This window comes from Dipodomys merriami, unplaced genomic scaffold, assembly GCF_024711535.1.
Source record: "Dipodomys merriami isolate MVZ:Mamm:240054 unplaced genomic scaffold, mDipMer1.0.p SCAF_62, whole genome shotgun sequence".
NCBI lineage: Eukaryota > Metazoa > Chordata > Mammalia > Rodentia > Heteromyidae > Dipodomys > Dipodomys merriami.
The window spans coordinates 4,751,579-4,773,775 of NW_027206202.1; the positions used below are offsets into that span (position 1 = coordinate 4,751,579).

A 22,197-nucleotide genomic window follows, 5' to 3' on the forward strand; every position below is an offset into this window, starting at 1 on the left:
TTTAATCCACAGTTAGTTGTAATCACAGATGCAAAGCCATGTAATGCAGAAGGCCAACCACGAACCTAAAGTCCTATGACAAATGACAGCAAGGAGAGGTAGCTGATGCTCCACACACAAAGCAAATGGAATTGACCTGGTCAGGGAAGGTTGGGAAGGATTCCGGAGGAACTGATGCTTGATCTGTGGCCTACAAGACTGTCACACAGTACGCTCAAATCTGGTGCACATTTAAATAAACCTGGCGCTTTGAAGCGGAGGTTCTGAGTTAGCAATGGGAAGGGCACCAGGACTCTGTTTAAAGCTCTGCAGGTGATTGTAACATGAAACCAGGACCGAGACTCGCTGAGCTTGTGGGAAGACGATCGCATCAGGATGAATAGCATGTGCAAAGGCCCAGTGGTGGGAGGAGAAGAGATTGAAGAATGCTCAGAGGGTAGGTCAAGCTGAACTAGAGGGAGTCATGGGGCTAAAACATGCAAGGCCCTTGGAGAAGTTCAACCAGATCACATGTCTTCCATGGGTCAAGGGAGGCTCTTAGGAGATGGTGGGAGTAGGAGCCTTCTGGGAGGCCAGTTGAACACAGTAAACCAAATTCCTTCATGCACAAGCCAGCAAGAAGGTGAATGATCACACATGGTTCTGAGAGAGAGGTAGGGGGGAGAGAGAGAGGGAAAAGGAAAGAGAGAGGGAGAAGGAGAGGGAGGGAGGGAAGTAGACAGACTGCGGTTCTGGGTGCTGGTGCTCCAGTCATGAAAGCCTATCATATCGTGAAGATGAGGCTCTGGAGCCAGACCAACTTCCAATCGAAGCTATCCTTCTTGGTCACATGAGCTGGCAGGCTAGAGAACTTCACTACCGGGTCCCAGTTTCCTCCTCGATAAAACAGACCTACAAGGGTCTCGGCAGGATATGGGGGCTCACATCTGTAATCCCAGCTTCCTCAGGAGGCAGAGATTGGGAGGATCAACATTCAAGGCCAGTCAGAGCAAAAAGTTAGTGAGACGCCATCTCAACCAATAGGACAACCATGGCTGAGGTTGGTTTCATTGGCTGGGCGGGCACCTAGGGGATGATGGGAAGAAGATGCATTGAGTAGTGCCCAAGGCATGATGGGAAGAAGAGGCATTGAGCAGGCACTCAAGGCATGATGGGAAAAAGATGCATTGAGTAGTGCCCAAGGCATGATGGGAAGAAGAGGCATTGAGCAGGCACTCAAGGCATGATGGGAAAAGAGGCATTGAGCAGCACCCTAGGCATGATGGGAAGTTGTCTTTAAGCAAACACAGGGCATGATGGGAACAAGAAGCCCCATGAAAGGACCCAGGTTATCTTGTCACCTGCTATGCCTGCCACTTTGTATCTCTATCTACCCAAGAGTTCCCCTTTCTTCCCCTCTCTCTGATGGAAACCCTAATGACAGTTAAGACAATGCCCGTGGCCAGGCTCTCCAGCAACCATTCCAGCACATGCCAGAATCTGCCATAAGCGCTCTGATGCTATTAACGTATTTAATATTCCACAGGTGTGGGTCTGTTAAGTCTCATCTTTCTTTTGGTACTGGGGATCGAATCCAGGACTTGGCACACGCTAGGCCACTGCTCTACTTTTGAGCTATTTCCCTAGCTTGTAATCTTCATCTTATAAGAAAGAAAGAAAAGAAAAAAGACAAGAAGAGTGGGTAAATATTGTACCCAAAGTGCACAGCTAGAAGGTAGCAGCTGAGATCCAGCCCTCCCCGCCCCACATAGAGTAGACTCTGTAGCCCATGTCCTGAATCAACACACAACCCTCCTCTCCCAATTACCCCCCCACAAACAGCCAGAAGGTATTGCTTAGGAGGGGGGAAAAATCTATTTTAGACTAAGAACTAGGGAAAGGTGCCAAGCAGATGCTAGACAGAAATTCTTGAACTACTTTTTAATATATAGAAAGGAGAGGGGAGGGAAGGAGGGAGGGAGGGCAGGGGAGGGAAGGAAGGAGGGAGGATAGGATGGACCGGCTGGGAGAGAAGATACCCGGATGTGGGAATGGAAGGTGAGTCTTGTAGGCTTTGCGCTTCCCTGTTACAGCAGGCACTGGATCAGTCCTTGGACTGGAGAAGGACACCTTGTAGAACACTTCACAAGAAGGAAGAGGTTGCTGAACCAGCTTGCAGACCCGGGTGCCCAGACACGAAAGGGGGCGCTCTCTGCTGCAGAGATATGCTAAAGCCTTTGAGCAATTTCTGCAACTAGCTTCTCAGGAGGCTGAGATCTGAGAATCACGATCAATACCAACCCAGGCAGGAAAGTCCATGAGACTCTTATCTCCCATGAACCACCATAAAGCCTGGAAGTGGAGCTATGGCTTACGTGGTGGAATGCTTGCCTTGAACACAAATGCTCAGACAGTGCTTAGGCCCTAGGTTCAAGGCCTAGGAGCAGGGGGAAAAAAAGTGCTTTTGCTGTGCTATTTGACTTAACTAAAAGTCTCCCAACTCTGTATCCATGTCCTTTGATCTGAGCTATTTGCTACTGCAGTCGCTCTGCAATCAATCACTTTAGGATTGAAGAAGAAGAAGAAAACTCACTGGTTAAGCATCAGGTGTAGAAGGCAAACTGCCCCTCAAGCAAAGCCTTCTTCTTATCATCTTAAAGCAAACCACCCCACACTCTGGAGATCACCTTGCTCCCATTCTGTTCCTGGAATACAGGGATGATAATCCTCCAGAACTCCTCCAAGGACAAAGGCTGAGCTAATGCTCACCCAGGCCTCACCTGTGACCCGAGATTGTGTGAATACCACAAACCTTTCTCACCCCCTGCTCCTAATTCTCCCCATGTGACCTGAAGCCACTCTCTGCACCCCTAAACTCTATGCTAACGTGCTATCTTCCTGTGGCTGCCGTGGAATAAATCTCCTTTCTTGGTGTCTCCTTCCATCATATCTCTTGATTTGGTATACAGAAATGAGTGGCCAGATCTAACTTAGAACTCCTGGACTGCGGGCCTGAGATCTGAAAAGCTGGTTTCAGAACTATACTGGGATCACTAGTCTTGTTTCTCAGTACTTTTCTGAAAGAACTGAAATCAGGATCTCAAAGCGACCTCTTTAGTCACTGAATAACACCAGTGCTCTTTGATAGATGACTGGATAAAGGAACCGTGGGGTATACATACAGTGAAATACTACGCAGCCTTTAAAAAGGGAGATTCTGCGATCAGAAGCAATATGGATGGACCTGTGGGACATCCTGGAAGGAGGATCCACTTGTGTTAGGTAAATCACACCAGCCACTGAATGCCACATGTGGCAATGTGGTACCCGAACAGAATGCTGGTTCCTAGGGGCCTAAAGGACCATGGAAAATATATTGCAATCATCAGCACACAGCGTTGCCACCACCAGCTGAAAAAAAATCTCTAGACATCTGTGTACAACCATGAGCCTACAGCCCATGACCATCACTTGTACACATCAACATTTAGTAAGAAGTGTTCTTTCCAAAATTGTTCCCCAGGGGAGAGACAGGCAAACTACGGGTGCCTGGGTGGTGGTTAACTTGATGGATGAAGTGGGAGGTATAGGTTCCAGAAGGGCCAAAAGGTCTCTGATCAAAAAGCTGGAAATTTTTCAAATATAATCAATGCTTTTTTTCTTTTTAAAGTTGCTTTGTTTTGCGTTGGTTCTGGGGCTTGAATTCAAGGCTTGGACACTGTTCTTTGACTTCAAGGCTGGCGCTCTACCACTTCATTCACACTGCTCCTTCCGGCTTTCCTGCTCAAGCTGACTTTGCACCCCGTATCCTCAGATCTCAGGCTGCTGAGTAGTGAGGATTGCAGATCTGAGCCACCAGCACCCGGACTAAACCCACCCAGACTAAACCCAGAGCCTTTGATTCCAAATCCTAAAGCCCCGCTCTTGCTTGAGAGAGAGGCCCACAGAAATCTGGGCCACTGTGGACTACAAGATGTAGGGTGACAGGGCCTTAGGGGTGCCTATTGGGGAAGGCAGCTCTGTCCAAGTGTGCAGGGCAGAAGGTCCCTAGGTAAGCACACAGAACTGAGGATCGGAGCACTGAGGGTTGAATGTAGGCTCCACTGTGGTCATGTGACCTTAAGCAAGTCACTTGGGCCAGTCTGGGTGCCTGTGTCCTCCTCTGTCAAGTAGAGTAAGGAAAACCAACCTCAGTGTATGATGGAGAATCTGGTGCCTTCTGCCTATAATCCTAGCTACTCAGAAGGATCAGATCTGGAGGCTCGAGGTTCAAGGCCACCCCAGGCAGAAAAGTTCACAAGACTCCATCACCAAAATAACCAACAAAAAGTTAGAGCTGGTAGGTGTGACTTAAGTGGTAGAGCACCAGCTGAGGCCCCAAGTTTAACCCCCAGTAGCATCAAGGAGAGAGAAGAAGAGATTTTCCTATACGAACATTATTTCATCCATGACATAATTCTTTTTTAGAGGAATACGTGGAAATCCCATAATCCCAGAAAGCGCTGGAGGTGAGGGAGCCCTAGGGAATAGAAAGAATTGAGAACCTGGACGCAATTGCACTCTCCCTCCAGGCTGCCTGTCCCCAGGGTCATCTGCTCTTTGATTTCTCCACTCCCCCGCCCCTGTGCACCACTCCAAGCCTAGGGCCTTCTGGGAAATTGTCTCTTCTTATCCTACAGGTTGATGCTGCTTCTCAGTCAGGAGAAGCCCACAGACTTCCTGACAGCCTTATTTGGCTTCCAACAGCCATCTACTGCATGGAGAGATGGCTACAGCGACGCCAGATCTCCAGATCTGCTTCTTCCTCCCCAGCATGCAGCTCAGTGACAACGAGGAACAAATGGTTCTTCCAAGCTCCTTCTGCATGGTAGAAGCTGTGGCCAGCCCATAGCACATGGGAGCAGAAGAATCCTGTGGAATCCACTTGACAGAAAGGATCCCAGTAGCATCACGCTACTGGATGCTTCCCCTAGCCCTCCCATCTCCCTGGGAAGTAGATCTCTCTGTGATTCTCTTCCATGGAAAGTAAGATGTATGCATGCCCTGCCAAGTTAACATTGTACCTGTGATCAGGCTCATGCCTGTAATCCTATTAACTCAGGAGGCTGAGATCTGAGGATCGTGGTTCAAAGCCAAGCCAGTTAAGAAAGTCTGTGAGACTCATCTCCAATTAACTACCAATAAGCCAGAAGTGGAGCTGTGACTCAAGTGGTAGAGTGCTAGCCTTGAGCAAAAAAGCTTAGGGGCAGCACCCAGACACTGAGTTCAAGCCCCAGAACTGGTACAAAAACAACAACAACAACAAAAAAAACTGTACTTGGGTATTCAAAAGAAAAGGTTTCAAAGCTCATTGATGGATATACTAATTAATAAGCCTTGTGTACCGGGCCTGGTAAGAGGCACTTACATGAATGGAAAAACACACTTGATCTCTAGAGACTCTGCAAGGTAGGTTCTGTTTTATCATCTTTCTCCAGGTGAGGAGACCAAAGCAGAAAGTTTAGGCAACTATCCTGAGATTGTTCAATTAGTTAATGGCAAACCTGCAATTCAACCTTATAATGAACCAAGTTGGTTACTCAGCCAAGATTGGCTTGGGTACCTTTCCAAACCTGGCCATCCATCAAAGTCACTGGAGACCTTTCAAAAATACATTCTCTAGCCAGGCACTGGGAGATCACACTTGCAATCCTAGATACACAAGAGGCTGAGATCTGAGGATTGTGGTTCAAAGCCAGCCCAAGCAGCAAAGTACGAGAAACTTTGATCTTCAATTAAACAGCAAAAAGCCAGACGTGGAGGTATTGCTCAAGTAGTAAAGCACTACACCTAGAAGCAACTGTGAGCGACTTGGGTGATTCTCCCTGAGCCTGCACTGTATTTGGTCTTTTCTGAATTCAGTGAGAAACTTGAATAACACCACAAACAAATGAAATGGGAGAAAGCAGCCTCTGAGAATTTCTAAGTGACCTTCGGAGTCCTGTAGGCCTCCCCTAGATGAGGACAGAGCGGAATTAACAAGAAGCCACTGAACTGTGTCCCAGAGAGGTGGCTACAGCCTGCATTTCACTACACATTCCATACTGCATGTTTATTATTAGATAACTCAAGAATGTTTTTAAATCTGATAAAAATATGTTTCACAAACATCTTCATGTTTTTAATTGTATCATAGCATGCCTAAAGCTTTGTTTTCTGCTCTGTGTGTGTATGTGTGCTCACGTGTGCAAGCATGCACACACACACACCAGTACCAGGTCTTGAACTGATGATGGTTTTATGCTCTTGACTTTTTTATTCCAAGTCTAAGACTCTACCACTTGAGCCACAGTCCCCTTCTAGCTCTCTTTGCTTGTTAATTAGAGATAAGAGTCTCATTCATGGACATTCCTGCCCAGGATTGCTCTGAATCGTGATTCTCAGACATCAGTTTCCAGTGTAGCTAGGATTATAGGGGTAAGTCACCAATGCCTGCCTTGATTTCTGCTTCTTTTTTGTTTTGTTTTTTCTTTTTGGTCAGTCCTGGGGCTTGAACTCTGGGCCTGGGCAGAGTGCTCAAGGCTAGCACTCTACCACTTGAGCCACAGCACCACTTCTGGTTTTCTGAGTGATGTATTGGAGATAAGAGTCTCATGGTCTTTCCTGCCCAGGCTGGCTTTGAACCTCGATCCTCAGATCTCAGCCTCTTGAGTAGCTAGGATTAGAGGCGTGAGCCACTGGCACCCAGTGCTTTCGGCTGCTTTTTAAATCAATATATAATTACAATATTCCCAGGCCAACACTTTAATAACTAAAATTTTTCTTTTTGGAAGTACTAGAGTTTGAACCCTGGGCTTCATGATTGCTAAGCAAGTACTCTATCACTGAGCCACACCTCCATTTCTTTTCTGCACAGGATATTTTGAGATAGGGTCTCACTTTTTGCTTGGGCCTATGCCTGGACTATAATCCTCTTATATTCCACTTCTTGAAGTAGCTTGAAGTGTGTGCCACTGCATCCAGCTTCTTTGGTTGAGATAGGGTCTGTCAAACTTCGTTTTGTTCTGGGCTAGCCTAGAACCATGATCCTCCAGATCTTAGCTTCTCATAGAGCTGTGATGACAGGGACAAGCCACAGTTGAGAAGATATTTTGTCAATTTCTTGCCCGGGCTGACCTTGAGCTGTCATCCTCCCAATCTCAGTCTCTCAAGCAGCTGAGCCTGTAGACATGAGCCTCAATCCCAGCTTCCCTGTTGCTGTGGTCATTATTAGCTTACATTTATACAGGGGAGATCTCACGTAAGTTTACAATGTGCTCCAATCAATCTCACCCCCTCTATCACTCTCCCTGCCCCCCCCCCCACACATACACCAAGGCTTTTACTTAAAATACAATTTACATAAAGTGATGTACTGATTTCCAGCCTGCAGTTTGATTACTTTTGGCAACCGTGGGTACCTGGATAGGAGCCATCTCAGTCAATACCCAGCACTGTATTACATGCATATAATCTATTTTACTTATATAAACCCTAATTGGTAGTCATTTGGGTCAGATCCAAATTTTGGCTGCTATAAATATTAATGGAAGGAATGTCACCCAGGCTATAAGACGTGCTGAGCCTTAAATAACTCCTCAGCCGAATTTCCTAGAATCGTCATCCTTAGGTCAAAAAAAAAAAAAAAGAATTAGGCTTAATAATTTTTAGATCATAACTTTTTCCTAAAACCCATAAAATATTGAAGGCAATATTGTTAGATGAACCAGCTTAAGAGTCCTTTGGCACTGCCTGGCACGAAGCCCCTATTCAATAAGTAGCTATTATTATTCACGGTTATTCCCTGGCAGGTCAGAGGGCAGCCAGCATGCATTGTGGAGAAGGAGAGATGTCTCTGGATATTAATAATTTTTAAAACTCTTTGTTGAGTGTCTTCTCTGTATCGGATTATTGTCTGTGTGTCGTCTAAGCAGTCTCTCCTCAAACACTCAACCCAAACCTCTCAGGACTTCTCTCTTATTTTCACCATTTTAAAGATCTAATCTAAAGGTCATAGGCTTTAAATGACTTTTCTGAGGTCACTGGAGCAATAAATGGCAAAGTTTGGAATCTGACCCTAAGGGTTTCTGGCTTCAAAGTCTGAATTATTTTCTCTTCATTGCAGCACAGACATTGAGGGTGGCATTGATGTTGTTGTTTGGGGGTTTGTTGTATGTCTACAGGCCCTGGTTGCTGTCCTAAGCTTTCTCACTCAAGCCTAGCACTCTACCACTTGGGTCAGAGCTCCACTTCCAGATTGTTTCTGGTTAACTGGCAAAAAGCATCTCATGACCTTTCCTACATGGACTGGCTTTGAGCCTCAATCCTCAGATCACAGCCTCCTGAGTAGCTAGGATTACAGGCAGGGGCCATCAGCGCCAGGCAACCTGTAGCTCTTGTTATAAAATCCACAGTGATGTTCTGCAGTGTTCACTTGTGAACAAAATTTTCCTCCCCAGCGAAGCAACGGAATCTACGGATCTACCACGTGAAGCTGACCTTGGCCCTGAGACTCACTGGGCTCAGTAACAATCTTAACAAGTACAATGACATGGCTCTTAAGCACTTTTGCATTGAGAGACTCTCTTTTTGTCTTCATGCAGCCCTGGGACCACCTTATGAACACACCAGAGCTAGCCAGCTACTTGGCAGCTGAAGCCACATGGAGAAGAACCAACCAAGCTACCAGGCCAGAAACCTACTCAGCACCAGGCCTCTGGGGAGACAGCACGAACACAGGCAAGAGTCCCTTCACCTCCGCATCCAGAAGTGAGATAACTCGCTTGTCTAGGCCAAGTCTTGACCTACCCTTTCTTGTTCTGCCGTCTCTCAGGAGTCTGAGTCTATGGTCAAAGTTCTAAGTGCTAGGTTACAGCCTAAAATGTCTATATGGGATGTTACAGCAATTCAGAAGCTTGATCTTTTCGAAGAAATCTAAGACACAAAAGAATGCGCAAGAAATAATCATGATAGGCTAAGTATCAACCATGAACTCTGCCCTCTAGTGGTGAGTGCCATCCATCTTGGTCACATGGAGTAATTGAGTCAGCAGCTACACAAAGGCCAGTCCCTATTGTACAATATGGACCTAGCTATTAAATGATGTCCAATATGCAAAGCTCTATTATATCGTGACTTCAATCCAGGATACGAAGCCAGGCACCCTGATAGCTCACACCTGTTGTGCTAGCTACTCTGGAGGCTGAGATTGGAGGATTGTGGTTGGAAGCCAGCCCATGTAAAGTCCTTGAGACTCTTATCTCCAATGAACCACCAGAAAAACCTGAAGTGGCACTGTGGCTCAAAGTGATAGAGCGCTAGCTTTGAGTGAAAAAGCTCAGGACAGCGCCCAGGCCCTGAGTTCAAGCCCAACAACCAAAAACAATAAATAAAAATAAAAATCCAGGATATGTCCTAGTTGGTTTGACTTGGAATAACAGAATGCAGGAGCATGGAGCCCAGCACGCTCCTCTTTCTTTGTGTGAATGGAACTGTCCATTCCGCTCCCCCAGCCTGCTGTCCCCCAAGGTCACACAGGAGACGAGGGTTCCCCTCCAGACCTGCATGAGCAGTCAGGGCAGCCAGAGGACAGCCTGGCCAGGTGGACGAGCAGGTGTGGCCAAGACTTGAATCATGCCTCCAACCATGAGCCCAGAGAAAGGTCGGTGAACCGAGCTAGCTAGTTCAGGAGCCTGGACCAGTATTTCATCCTTGATGCCAAAGTCCTTCCTGGGACAGAATCCAGTGATAGAATCCTGGCAAGCAGGCAGCTAAGGCCAATGCATGCTGGCCTAATCTCCCCCTGACTACAGCCGTGAATGGCCACACTCCTCCATTCATGCAGAGAGGGGGCTCATTCACACCTCCTGAGGAGCCTGCGCACAACTAGGCAAGATTACCCACAGGAAAGCTACTCATTCTTTTAGACTTTCCTAGTCTGTCCTTGCTTTCTGCTCCTTCCACGATCTTACATTGTTGTCATTGCCATCTATTACCATCATCATCATTATCATCATCACCATCATCCCATATACCTATACATTGCTATGTACAGTACAAGACAGCATCTTAAGTGTTAATTATGCACCCGATATTCAGAGGTATCTATATAAGGTACTGATTATCATCTTACCACTTTTCAGATGAAGAACCTGAGACATAAAGAAGATGCAAATAGGCAGCTATTGGTGGCTCATGCCTATTATCTTTCCTACTCAAGAAGATTATGGTTCAAGGCCAGTGAGAGCAAGAAAGTCTGTAAGACTCTTACTGCCAATAGACTACTAGAAAAAAAAAGAGCCAAAAAGGAAGACATGGCTCAAGTGGTGGAGTGTCAGCCAACCTTGAGTGGAAAAAAAATGCTAAGGAACAGAGCCTAGGAGGACCTGAGTTCAAACCCCAGAATCAGCACCAAAAAAAAAAGTAATAAAAATGTAAATAATCATCCCATGTCATGTAGGTTTGAGTCTAACAAGGCTGGCTCCATGGCCTATGCACACATGGACATAAAATCCTGCTCCTCCTGGACACTGGTAGTTCACACCTGTAATCCTAGCTACTCAGGAGGCTGAGATCTGAGGATCGAGGTTCAAAGCCAGCCCGGGCAGGAAAGTCTGTGAGACTCTTATCTCCAACAAACCACCAGAAAACCAGAAGTGGTGCTATAGCTCAAGTGATAGAGCGCTTGCCTTGAGCTGAAGAGCTAAGGGACAGCGCCCCGGCTCCATGACCAACCCTCCCCCCCAAAAAAATCCTGCTCCTCCGATGGGTGACAACGTTATCAGACACTTTGTATTCAAATACTGTTTTATAGAATGGGAACTTTCTTATACAACCACTTAAAGATAATAATTATTTTTAAATTCTGATCCTCTTGCTCTCCTCTGAACAACTTGTCTTCCATGGAGTGTGCACATGGGCTCCCACCTCTAGGAGCAGGTATGTGTAAGAGACAACATATACCAGAGAGACAGATCCAACAAGACAGAAGCAGATAGAAACGTTGATTTATCCTATGAAGGGGCTTGCATGCTGAAAAATCCCATGATCAATCATCTGTGAGCCAGAGCACCAAGAAACCCAATAGTGTAATCCAGTCCAACACTGAATCACGGAGCTGGAGGAGAGACATCAAGGGCATAAACTGGTCCAAGTCTAAAGGCTAAAGAAGAGAGAAGACTGAGACAGACTTGTAGATTATTAAACCCTGTTTTAGCTCCGCATGCATCCTGTTTATTCCGATCTGTGATGCAAAGAATGAGATTGTGCCAGTCTGTGCTCTGTTGCACGTGGAGAAACGGAAGGTAGGGAAGAAGAGGGAGGGACTTGCCTTTTCCATTCAGCTTGCCCTTCCTGAGAGTGCTACCCTGTTACTGCCTCTTCATTCCTTCAGCAGCAGTCCCTTCCTGGAACAATCTGGATCCAAGGGCCATGTTCCTCAAGCTTTCTTCAGAGACCAAGAGCACTAGCCACCAGCACTCGGCATAGAGGTCTGGATCCCAGGCCCATTGGGCCTCTCCTTGGAAACCAGAGACCCTCACATCTTGCTGAGCACTGTTTTTCCAGGAGGCTGGGTGTGGGTTCCCTGAGCCCCTCCTCCAAGCTTTTAATTCTACCTGCTATAAGTAGACCTTGATCACATAAAAAAAAATGCATGAGGGCTGGGAAGGTGGCTCAGTGGTAGAGTGCTTGCCTTGCATGCATGAGGCCCTGGGTTCAATTCCTCAGCACCACATAAGCAAAAAGAAAAAAGCCGGAAGTGGCACTGTGGCTCAAGTGGTAGAGTGCTAGCCTTGAGCTGAAGAGCTGAGGGACAGCACCCAGGCCCAGAGTTCAGACCCCACGACCAGACCCCCCCCCAAAAAAAGCATGAATCCATTCTCCAGATAAGAAGGTCAAGGTCCTTGAATGGCTCCCTAAATTTCTCTTCTCCTGAAATCCTGGAACTTTAATACCAAGGTGCAAAATTAACGTGATTTAAATGCTGATATAAAGTCAATCCATTTTTGTTACACAACTAAAACAAACAAAAAAACAAAAAAGAACACATATTTGTTTAATATATATACATAAGATACACTCGTAGCAAATGGAATTACCTATGGCATATGGCAGAACCTGCAGGGAATCCACTGGTTTCCAGACTGTGCCAAAGCCAGGTCTACCCTAGAGCTTTTCCATCTCATGACCTCAAACTTCCCTTTCCCTGGGGGCTGGGAATGTGGCTTAGTGGTAGAGTACTTGCCTAGGAGGCATGAAGTCCTGGGTTCGATTCCTGGGTACTACAGGAATGAAATAAGTAAAAAAGAAAAAAAATTTTAGAGGGTTAAAAAATAAAAAAACAACTGCATTCCAGTTTGAACTATACTCTGTCTTAGTTAACAGAGACAGAGACAAGACTTGGGAGAACACCAAGCCTTTGGCTGCTACTTGGCTGCATGAACATGTTAAGAGCTGCATTATGGAGCCAGGAAGTCCTCTCAAACTTCCTACTTTCCTGGAGATGGGAAAAGCATTTGTAGCAAAAAAAAAAAAAAAAAAAAAAAAAAAAAGGACCTGAGTGTGGAATCTGAGAGAATTTGGAATGTTCTGGATTCCCCCCATCCCCCCACACACAATGACTTTACCTGCTTTGCCAGCATTGCTTGAACTACCATCATAGAGGAGCTCAAGTAGCACATTTTCCAAGCCATGCATTGGCTACAACAAGCTCCTGTTGCCCTGGCAACAGACAGGAGGTTTCCCCGCCCCCCCACACCGGAAGTCCCCTGCAGTGAAACTTCCCCAGGACCACTTGTAAAAAGCCAGTGGGAGTAGAAGAAATTCAGTGACAGAATGTAGTTGCTGGGCTACTACTCATCAGAAGCAAGCTGAGGTCAGCTGTCAATTCTAAGTAGGTTACAGGACCAATTATAGAGACAAAGCCAAGGGGGAAAAGTCCAGAAGGTGAAGCCAAGCAGAAATAGAGACAAATAGGGTGACAAGATGGCAGGTGGGGGTGAGCGGATCACCGTTCATTACTGGGCAGTGAGTGAGTGACTGTCATTGAAAGTCCTGGTGAGAGAGACAGGTGCAGCTGTATGTAAAAGAATTCACCAAACAGTGAAACTTTACCAACAAGAGCCCCCCCTTCCCATTTTTTTAATCCCTGTGCCGGTCCTGCGATTTGAACGCAGGGCTTGAGGTTTCTTTACTCAAGGCTAGCACTCCACCACTTGAGCCACAGCCACTTCCGGTTTCTGGTGGCTTATTGGAGATAAAGAGTCTCACCAACTTTCCTGCCTAGACCGGCTTTGAATCACGATCCTCGGATCTCAGCCTCCTCAGTAGTTAGGATGACAGGCATGAGCCAAATGGAAACTGGAGATATGAAGACTCAGAGGTGATTGAGCAGTGTCCCTGGTGACCCGGGTTCCTTCAACTCTGTGACTCTATCATGCTCAGTTCATCAACCGTATCTTCTTCCTTGACCCGAAAGGGCTGCCACAACTCTAAGCACTATATCCTATCCTCACACAAAAGTGTCCAGAAGGCAGCGCACTGGTGCTCATGTATGTAATCCTAGCTACTCACGAGGCTGAGATCTGAGGATCATGGTTCAAAGCCAGGCTGGGAAGGGGAGTTTGTGAGCCTCTTATCCTCCATTAAACTACACAGAAAAAGCCAGAAGTGGTGCGGTGGCTCAAGTGATAGAGGGCTAGCCTTGAACACAAAGAGGCTCAGGGGCATTGCACAGGCCCAGAGTGCAAGCCCCAGGACTGGCCAAAAAAAGCCTGGAGTCATGGCTCACATGGTAGAGCACTTGTCTAGCAAGCGTGAGGCCCTGAGTTCATTCCTCAGTAACACACACACACACACACACAAATTGTTGTGCCAAGTGACACCCAAACTCCCTTTTATGGTAGCCCTAACAGGAAAGCCCATCATTCTGCACACCCCACCTTGCATGGCAGGGAGGGTCAGTCACTCAGCAAATGCATACCATGCACCCTACCCACCACACCTCCTCTCAAAATGCTGGGTTTTGTTTTCTCCACTCAGAAGAAGATGGGCTCAGCAGCCAGGAGGCCGGGGCCTCGGGCCTTTGAAGTGAGAACATCTCATTTATCTACCTAGGACAGTACAGAGTGGCCAAAGTGGGTACTTACGTCAGAGGCGGGGCCCTTGTCAGCGCCTGGGCAGGAGAAGGTGACAAACTCATGGCACCGCTTGTGTACCACAAAGCAGCAGACTGCAAAAGAGAAAACAAGGGAAAGGGGAAGGGGGAGAAAGAAGGAGGAGAGAGAGGGGAAGAGGGAGAAAAGGACAGGGAGGGGGGAGGAGGGGAAGGGGAGAGAGGAGGAGGAAGAAAATAAGGTAGGAAAGAGGGAAGAGGAAGGAGGAGAGGTAGGAGGAGAGGGGGAAGAAGAAGGGAAAGAGGAGTATAGGGAGGAGGAGGAAGAAGAGAGGGAGGGGAGAAAGGAAAAGGGGAAGGAGGAGGAAGAGAGAGGGAAAAGGAAGAGGAAGAGAGAGGAAGGGGAGGAAGAGGGAGAGGAAAGGGGAGGAGGGAGTAGAGGGGAGGGAGTAGAGGGGAGGGAGTAGAGAGGAGGGGGAAAGGAAGAGGAGAACGAGGGGGAGGGGGAGAAGGAGGAGAGGGAAATGGAGGAGGGAGGAGGGGAAGAAAAAAGGAAGAAGAGATCAATAAACCAGGCTTCACAAAACAGGTGTGTCTCTGGCGCCTGCCTATCCCATAACTTCATAACTTCGGCACTCTGTCCTTTGTAGACACATAGGTGCCTAGCGCTGCGTCTCCTACAGGTGTGGACACGTTCAAAGGTGACCAGGACACCTGATCACCCCTTAAAGTTCTGCTTGCAAACAGAATGCTGCTTCCTAAATCAGGCAGCAGATGAAGCGGGGGTTTAGGCAGAAGAGATACAAGAATCTCTAAGCCCTGTAGAGGTGCTCATAATTCCCTCACCACAAGCCACCTGATTACAACTAATACTACTTTAGTAACTTGCCACCAAATATGTTAAAAATGCAGACTTGAGGAGCTAGAAGTGTTTCTCACGTGCTCAGAGTGCCTGCCTTGCAAATTCAAAGCCCTGAGACCTAATGCCAGCACTCCAATACATCCATGCATGCATACATACATACACACATCAATAAAATCAGATGGATTTCTGTGAGCTGCATCCATGTCTGGTATGGCCGAAGGGGCAGTCAGAGAATGTTTACAAAATAAAAACTAATGTCATGTTCCAATTTTCTTTTACACTTTTGCCGTCCCAATGTTCTGCACAACTTCTGGATGCCCTGGTCCTGTGGGACAGACACCATGTGCGTGGAAGATCGTAGTCTGTCTCAACTACATGTTTGGGATGTGAAAACAGAACAGTAACCCGAGCGAACCCTTGTAGAGCGAGCAATCTGGACCAAGATCATTACTACCTGCTAACATCACAAAAAGACACCTTTTGCCTAGCATAAACACAGCCCAATCAGTGTACGTCCCTGGATCTAACTACAAACGGATGTTTTTAAGAAAAAGATACAAATGACAGGGATGTATGAAATGACACAGGCAGACAATCGTTGCACTCCTTAAACCCTAAGCCCTAAAACATGGGAAACTGCAGAAACAACTCATATGATACGTTTCCTTCAACAAATAGGCAGCAAAAGAGGAGAAATTAGAGGGGAAACTCACATTCATAGGAATTGAAAACCCATATTGCTGGGCACCAGTGGCTCCTGCCTATAATCCTAGCTACTGAGGAGGCTGAGATCTAAGGATCTCTCTAAGGACATTCCAAAGCAAGTCCAAAGCAAGGAAGTTTGTGCGACTCTTATCTCCAATTAACTACCAAAGAGCTGGAAGTAGAAGTGTGGTTCAAGTGGCAGAGCGCTAACCTTGAGCAAAAGAGCTCAGGGACAGCATCCAGTTCCTGAGTTCAAGCCCCAAGACTCACACAAAGAAAGAATTGAAAGAGAAAATGGAAGGAAGGAAGGAAGGAAGGAAGGAAGAAAGGAAGGAAGGAAGGAAGGAAGGAAGGAAGGAAGGAAGGAAGGAAGGAAGGAGGGAGGGAGGGAGGGAGGGAGGGAGGGAGGGAGAGAGGGAGGGAGGAAGGGAGGGAGGGAGGGAGGGAGGGAAGGAGGGAGGGAGAGAAGGAAGCTGTTTAAAAAGAAATGTAAATGCAATGTGCACAACTATTTGAAACCCGCTTTGAATAAACTAGTGTAAATAAGTAAATATATAAATATAAAGAAAATGGATATTTGCACTTAATATTTTATGATACTGGGGAATTATTGATGTTAAGAGAATTAACTATTTTGGTGTGGTAATAATATTTGGTAAGATGATGTAGGCATTTAAATAGAATATCTTTGAGGATACATCTTAGAGGCTTTAGGGATAGAATAATCCAGTACAAAATCATTTGGGATGCCCAGACGGGTGATGGATTAAAAAAATAAAGATCCAGGTGATAGGCATATAAGGAGTCATTATACTAATTTTCCTGCTTTTATATGAGTTTGATGTTCCATAATCAAACATTATGAAACACAAAGAGTGAGAAGGAAACTGAGAGGCAGAGCCTAAATCATCAGCAACGGAGGATGGAGGAGGGCTACAAGCTTGCAATGTGCTGATTCTCATAATCCTCTGGAGATTTAAACTCCTGAAAAAACTGCAAATAGAAGCCAGACCAGTGATCCTAGAGACCCCAGGATCAAAGGTTTGAAGTCAGCATGGACTGGAAAGTCAAGAGACTCTTATCTTCAATAAATGAGCAAAAAGCCAGAAGTGGAGCTGTGGCTCAAGGGGCAGAGTGCCAGAGACTTGAGTGGAAAAATCTAAGAAACAATGCTCAGGGCTTGAGTTCAAGCCCCAGTACTGGCACACAGGTGCACAGACTCACATTAATAGAAATATCATGTATCAATTTCAAGCCATAATTAGGAAATCTGGACAAAGACAACTCAATCCAACTACACCTCCAAAGGCCTTCACACACAAAGTTATATAAATATCATTCGAGATTTTTGTGTGTATTTCATCTGGATTGTTTTTTACTGTTATGTAGCATGATTTCCACCTTCATCTTTTTAACCCATTTGGAATTTCTTGAGCTCTGATGTAGAATGGGACTTGATTTGTCTCTTCCTCTCCTCAACTAGGTAACTAATTGTCTCAGCATCCTTGATTGAATAATTCAGCCCTTCCTACAGATTTCAAGTGTCACCTTTATTATATGCTCAATAATTATATATATACTAAAGTGTGTCTCTGTGCCCTCTGTTCGATTCCCCTGATCCGCCTTGAAGTATGGCAATGGGGGTTTTAATTATAGTCACTTTATAATATGTTATATCTTGGCAGGGCAAGGCCTCCCTCATTATCCTAACTTCCAACATTTTCTTGGCGATCATTGTGGATTTATTCTTCCAAGAGAACTTTTAGAAGCAGTTTTTTATTCCAATGGAGTTTTTGTTGAATATTATTTTAGTCAATCCCTGCCATCGGATGCAGGGGGGGGGGGAATTAAGACCTTGAACTGAACTGAATATTTTGAAGTTAAATTCAAGATAACGGGCAATGGGACAAGAAATCATTCTACTAGGAACCGATGGTTACCTTGCTGAAAAAAAAATAATCTCAGAAGTGGCGTTGTGGCTCAAGTGGTAGAATGCTAGTCTTGAGTTGAAGAGCTGAGGAACAGCGCCCCAGGCCTAGAGTTCAAGCCCCATGACTGACCAAAACAAAATCTCATTTTGTATCTACCACCATCCTCCATTTTCCCCATATTGCTTCTATACATTAGTCATTTAGTGCCATCTGAGGGACTCTATTTTTATGCCCGACATTTTCCCCCCATTTTAGTTTTCCAACTGGTCACTGTTTACAAATACGAAAGCCATAGGATTTCAGGCTCTATATGTTGGAAAGCATTTCTAAACTCATAATAATTTTATGGGTTTTCAATTGCTTTGAGATTTCTGGCTAGAGGAGCGTATTATCACAGATCATAATAGTTTCCTCGTTTCTCATAGATTTGTCTCTTCCCGCCCCCACCCTTACATTTCTGCCTCAAGAACTTCCAGAACAAGGCAAAAAAAAAAAAAAAAAAAAAAGGATGATCACATGATCCCCTTTCTGAGCTTCAAACAAAAAGATTTTTTTGGTTTGTTTTTATACCAATTGGGGTTTGAACTTGGGAACTTAAGTTCTTCTTTGGGTTTTTCACTCAAAGCTGATACTCTACCACTTGAGCCATACCTCTACTTCCTGCTTTTTGCTAGTCAGCTAAAGAGTCTCTCAGATTTGATTTCCCAAGCTGGCTTTGAACTGCAGTCCTCAGATCTCAGCCTCCTGAGAAGCTAGGATTACAGGCATGAGCCACTAGGCCAAGCTATGCTTTTTAAGTGGTCTATTATTATAGTTCAAATTTTTTTTAGCTAAGAACTATTTAGGAAAATTCTCCCCATCCACCCCCCGATTTTCAAGGAGTTGCTTTATTCCAGAACCTCTCTTCAAAGTGTCCAAATAGCAGTCACAATCTTATTCATCCTTATCTACTTTGGTGGGGGAAGTCATCTCTAGTTTTCTGGAGCCTGCAATTATTTAGTGAATGAATATCATCAGACACAGAAAAAAGAAGAGACACCCCTTACCCCCACACACAAGTCTCTTTGGGCAGTCTTCCTATAGCCACAGAACTAAATTAACCCATGCCTACCTGGACAAATCAATGTACAGGGGACCTGACTTTTCCCCCATTCACAGTCTGCAGAGACACTGGGCACAGACTAGCAGCTCAGCTTCTGGTACAGATCCTTCATTTCCACAGAGCCTCTTTCTAAAAAGTTGTGCAAATCAAATTCCCCATTAACTAAAAAACTCTTTTATTAAAAAAAAAATGGAGTAGGACTGGCTATTTTAAGGAACAAACTAAATCTTTTTTTGTGATACAAATAAACACCCCCTCATTCCTGTTTGGCAAATTCAGGGTAAGACGTAGCTTTGCTTAAAGAAGAGGCAACACTTAATGATGCTGCTGGGGATGGGAGGCGGGGTGGAGTGCTAGGCTCCATTTTCACATAGGTATCCAATAAGAGGCAAGATCTCATGATGCTTCCTGGCTTATTTAATTACTCCTTGCTCTCCAGAGTTAGAAAACCCGCAGTCTGGAGGCCTCTGAGCCTGGTCTTTAAGCTGGTTTTATTAGCACTACACAATGGGGGTCTCCACTTGAGTGCCTAGGGGCCAGGTAAAAATGAAAATGTCAGCAATCTGTACAACACACCTTCTTTAAAGAAGTAAATTGCAATTTAGCTCCAGCCGAGACTGGAAAACAAGTACCAGGTTTCAAGTGCCTCTAGACCGCCCTACTCTTCTTCCTCCTCCTCTTCTACCTCCACCTTTTTCTCCTCCTGCTCCTTCTTCCTCCCTAGGCCTCCTCTCTTCTTCCTTCCTTCTTTTCTTCTTCCAGTATTGGGGTTTGGGGCTCCAACTCAGGACCTGGACACTGCCCTTTAGCTTTTACTCAAGGCTAGTGCTCTACCACTTGAGCCACAGCTCCACTTCTGGCTTCTTAGTGGTTAATTTGGAGATAAGAAATCTCTTAGGACTTTCCTGCCTGGGCTGACTTTTAAACTTTGGATTCTCCAGTCTCAGCCTCCTTGAGTAGCTCATGTTGCAGGCATGAGCTGCTGATACCCAGCAATGTTTCCTTTCCCTTCTTCCCTGCAAGATCACAAGGGTCCCATGCATGATAATCAGGCCAAATGACACACACACACACACACACACACACACACACACACACACACACACACACACACACACACACTCTACCTCCACGTGCCTAGAGATATGTGAGACTTTGCAGAAGTAAGTAAGACGGGAGATTTTGCTAGCTAATGGGGGTGGGCTCAAGTCACCTAAGACAGAACAGGTAAGTCAGGGACAGATGGCAGAAGGTTACTGGCTAGAAGGGACATGCGCCAACAGGTGTGGATGACCTGCAGACACCAGGAAAGGCAAGGAAGGAACAGAATGCCCCCTAGAGCCCTCTAGGAATGCAGCCTTGCAGCACCTTCCTGGAAGACCTGTTTTTAGACTTTCCATCTCTGGGAAAGATCAGAAATCTGTGTCCCTTTAGGCATCTCCATTTGTTTTCATTGAATGCAGTGGCTGGAAGAAAGATGGGTCAGAAACCATGGCCCAATGATCAGTACCTCCCCCTGCCCAGTCCTGAAGCAGCAGCTTCAAGAGTCAGGGGATCAAGGGGCCTGTCCACATGGCCCCTTCAGGGAGGCACTAAGCCCCCCAATCTGCTTCACAGACCTCCCACCCTCATTTCAAAAGAAGCAGTGCTTTCAAGCAACCAGATCTCTCTCTCTCTCTTTCTCTCTCTCTCTCTCTCTCTCTCTCTCTCTCTCTCTCTCTCTCTCTCTCTCTCTCTCTCTCTCTCTCTCTCTCTCTCTCTCTCTTTTTCTCTGTGGCATTGATCTTCCTCTCCTCCCCAGTGTTCACTGGGGTTAGTAGTGGGAAACTGGCAACTCTGAAAAGCAACCTTGGCTCTAATTTTACATCAGCCCAACAGAGAAATTCCAGCACTGCCTGCAAATCTGAGTGATGGAAGAGGAATGAGAAATGAGAGGCCGCTCCTCACTGTCTGCTCTCTCTCCTTTCTTCTCTCTCTCTTTCCCCTGTTCCCCTCCCTCCCTCTTCCACCTTGGGAATGCCTAAACCACCTCAGGTTCCCCACAATGATGCTTATGGTTGCCACAAGAATGACTGGCCAGGCTTCCTACAGGAGTTAGACCCTAGTTTGAAACCTTATTCTATCTGAAGACTAAGTATCCAGTTACTATGCCTCTCTGCGCCGCGCCTTGTGTCTACCTATCCTCACAAGGATGTTGTGAAGGTCAAATGGGAAGATGCATGCAGGTGCCTGAGAGACGGAGCACTGAGCTAGAGCACTAACCTGGAACACTGACTTGGAGCACTGAGCTGGAGCACTAACCTAAAGCACTGAGCTAGAACACCAAGTTTGAGCACTGGACTGGAACACTGACCTAGAACAACAGTCCGGAGCATTGACTTAGAACATAGACCTGAAGCACCAAGTTAGAGCATGCAGATTTTGCTTTGCCATGGCTGGTCAGGGCCGAAGCGACCCCCACAGACTTATTATTCAACTCTGCCTCAGGCCCTCGGTGATGTGAGGGCTCCCCAAAGTGCTTTCCCAAAACCATCTCGATGATTAAAAGCAGATATGCTTGGCCCCAAATCCCCCTCGGCATCTGGCCTCACTGGCATTAAGGAGAGGGATCACCTGGCCAGGCTACTTGAGATGGCGAACAGCTTTCACAGGTGATTAACGTGAGCCTCACAGCCCTGTGAGGAAGCGATTATGACCAGCATCCCACCAACGGAGATGTGGATGCTCAGAGAGAGGTCATCTGCCCAAGGTCATTCGGCAGGTGGGTGTCCAGGCTTGTGTGGAGAACTAGATCTGACTTCCTCTGGTGCCCCCCTGCATTCACCAGCAGTACCTTCATGTTTGTCATTCATCTCCCTGTTCCAGGAGACGTCCTCCCCCGCCTTCCTCACCCCTGCCACTCAGTCATTTGCGAAATCCCACAGATCCTGCCTTCGCAATATCTTTCACACAGTGGCCCCCCTCCGCTCCCCACTGACTCCGCCTCAGCCGCCCTCACTCACTCGGAGGCTGAGTTCTGTACCAAAGCCTTCAGTACCCTCCCCAGAGATGGACCCCTCTGCCTCTGCATCTCATCTTTAGGAGCCAGCTTCCATCGCCATCAAGGAGATCAGACGGGCAATATCCCCTAATTGTTAAGAAAGCTAAACAAGGTGTCACATGTGAACCCACAAAGAAGCTCTCTGGGGAGACTCCGTTACATCACGGAGGGAGTTTTCAGAACAAGCTCTGCAGGCAAACTTTCCAGACCGGGTGCCACTATTATTCGCAATGTGACCTTGAAGGTGCTCATTGACCTTGCTGTGTCTCAACCTGCTAGCATGTGAAATATAGGCAATGATATGCTTTTCCCATTGCGTGTGGTTTGGAAGAGTCAATAGGCTTATCTTAGCTCAGTGTGTGCACACAGCAAGTGTCGAATAGATGCCACGAATTGCCAATATTATTCTTGCCTACTTCCTCCCACCTCAGGTAGCTTATTAAC

The 22,197-nt window shown here is 46.3% G+C and overlaps 1 protein-coding gene across 2 annotated transcripts in view; it reads right to left on the reverse strand.

Moving 5' to 3' along the window:
- Prkcb (protein kinase C beta) overlaps positions 1–22,197 on the reverse strand; it is a 300,272-nt gene that overhangs the window by 148,980 nt on the left and 129,095 nt on the right. For both annotated transcript variants that reach the window (XM_070004318.1, XM_070004319.1), the window contains exon 3: positions 14,145–14,227. In XM_070004318.1, coding sequence (XP_069860419.1) covers positions 14,145–14,227 — 83 coding nt within the window. The remainder of the gene's footprint in view (positions 1–14,144; positions 14,228–22,197) is intronic.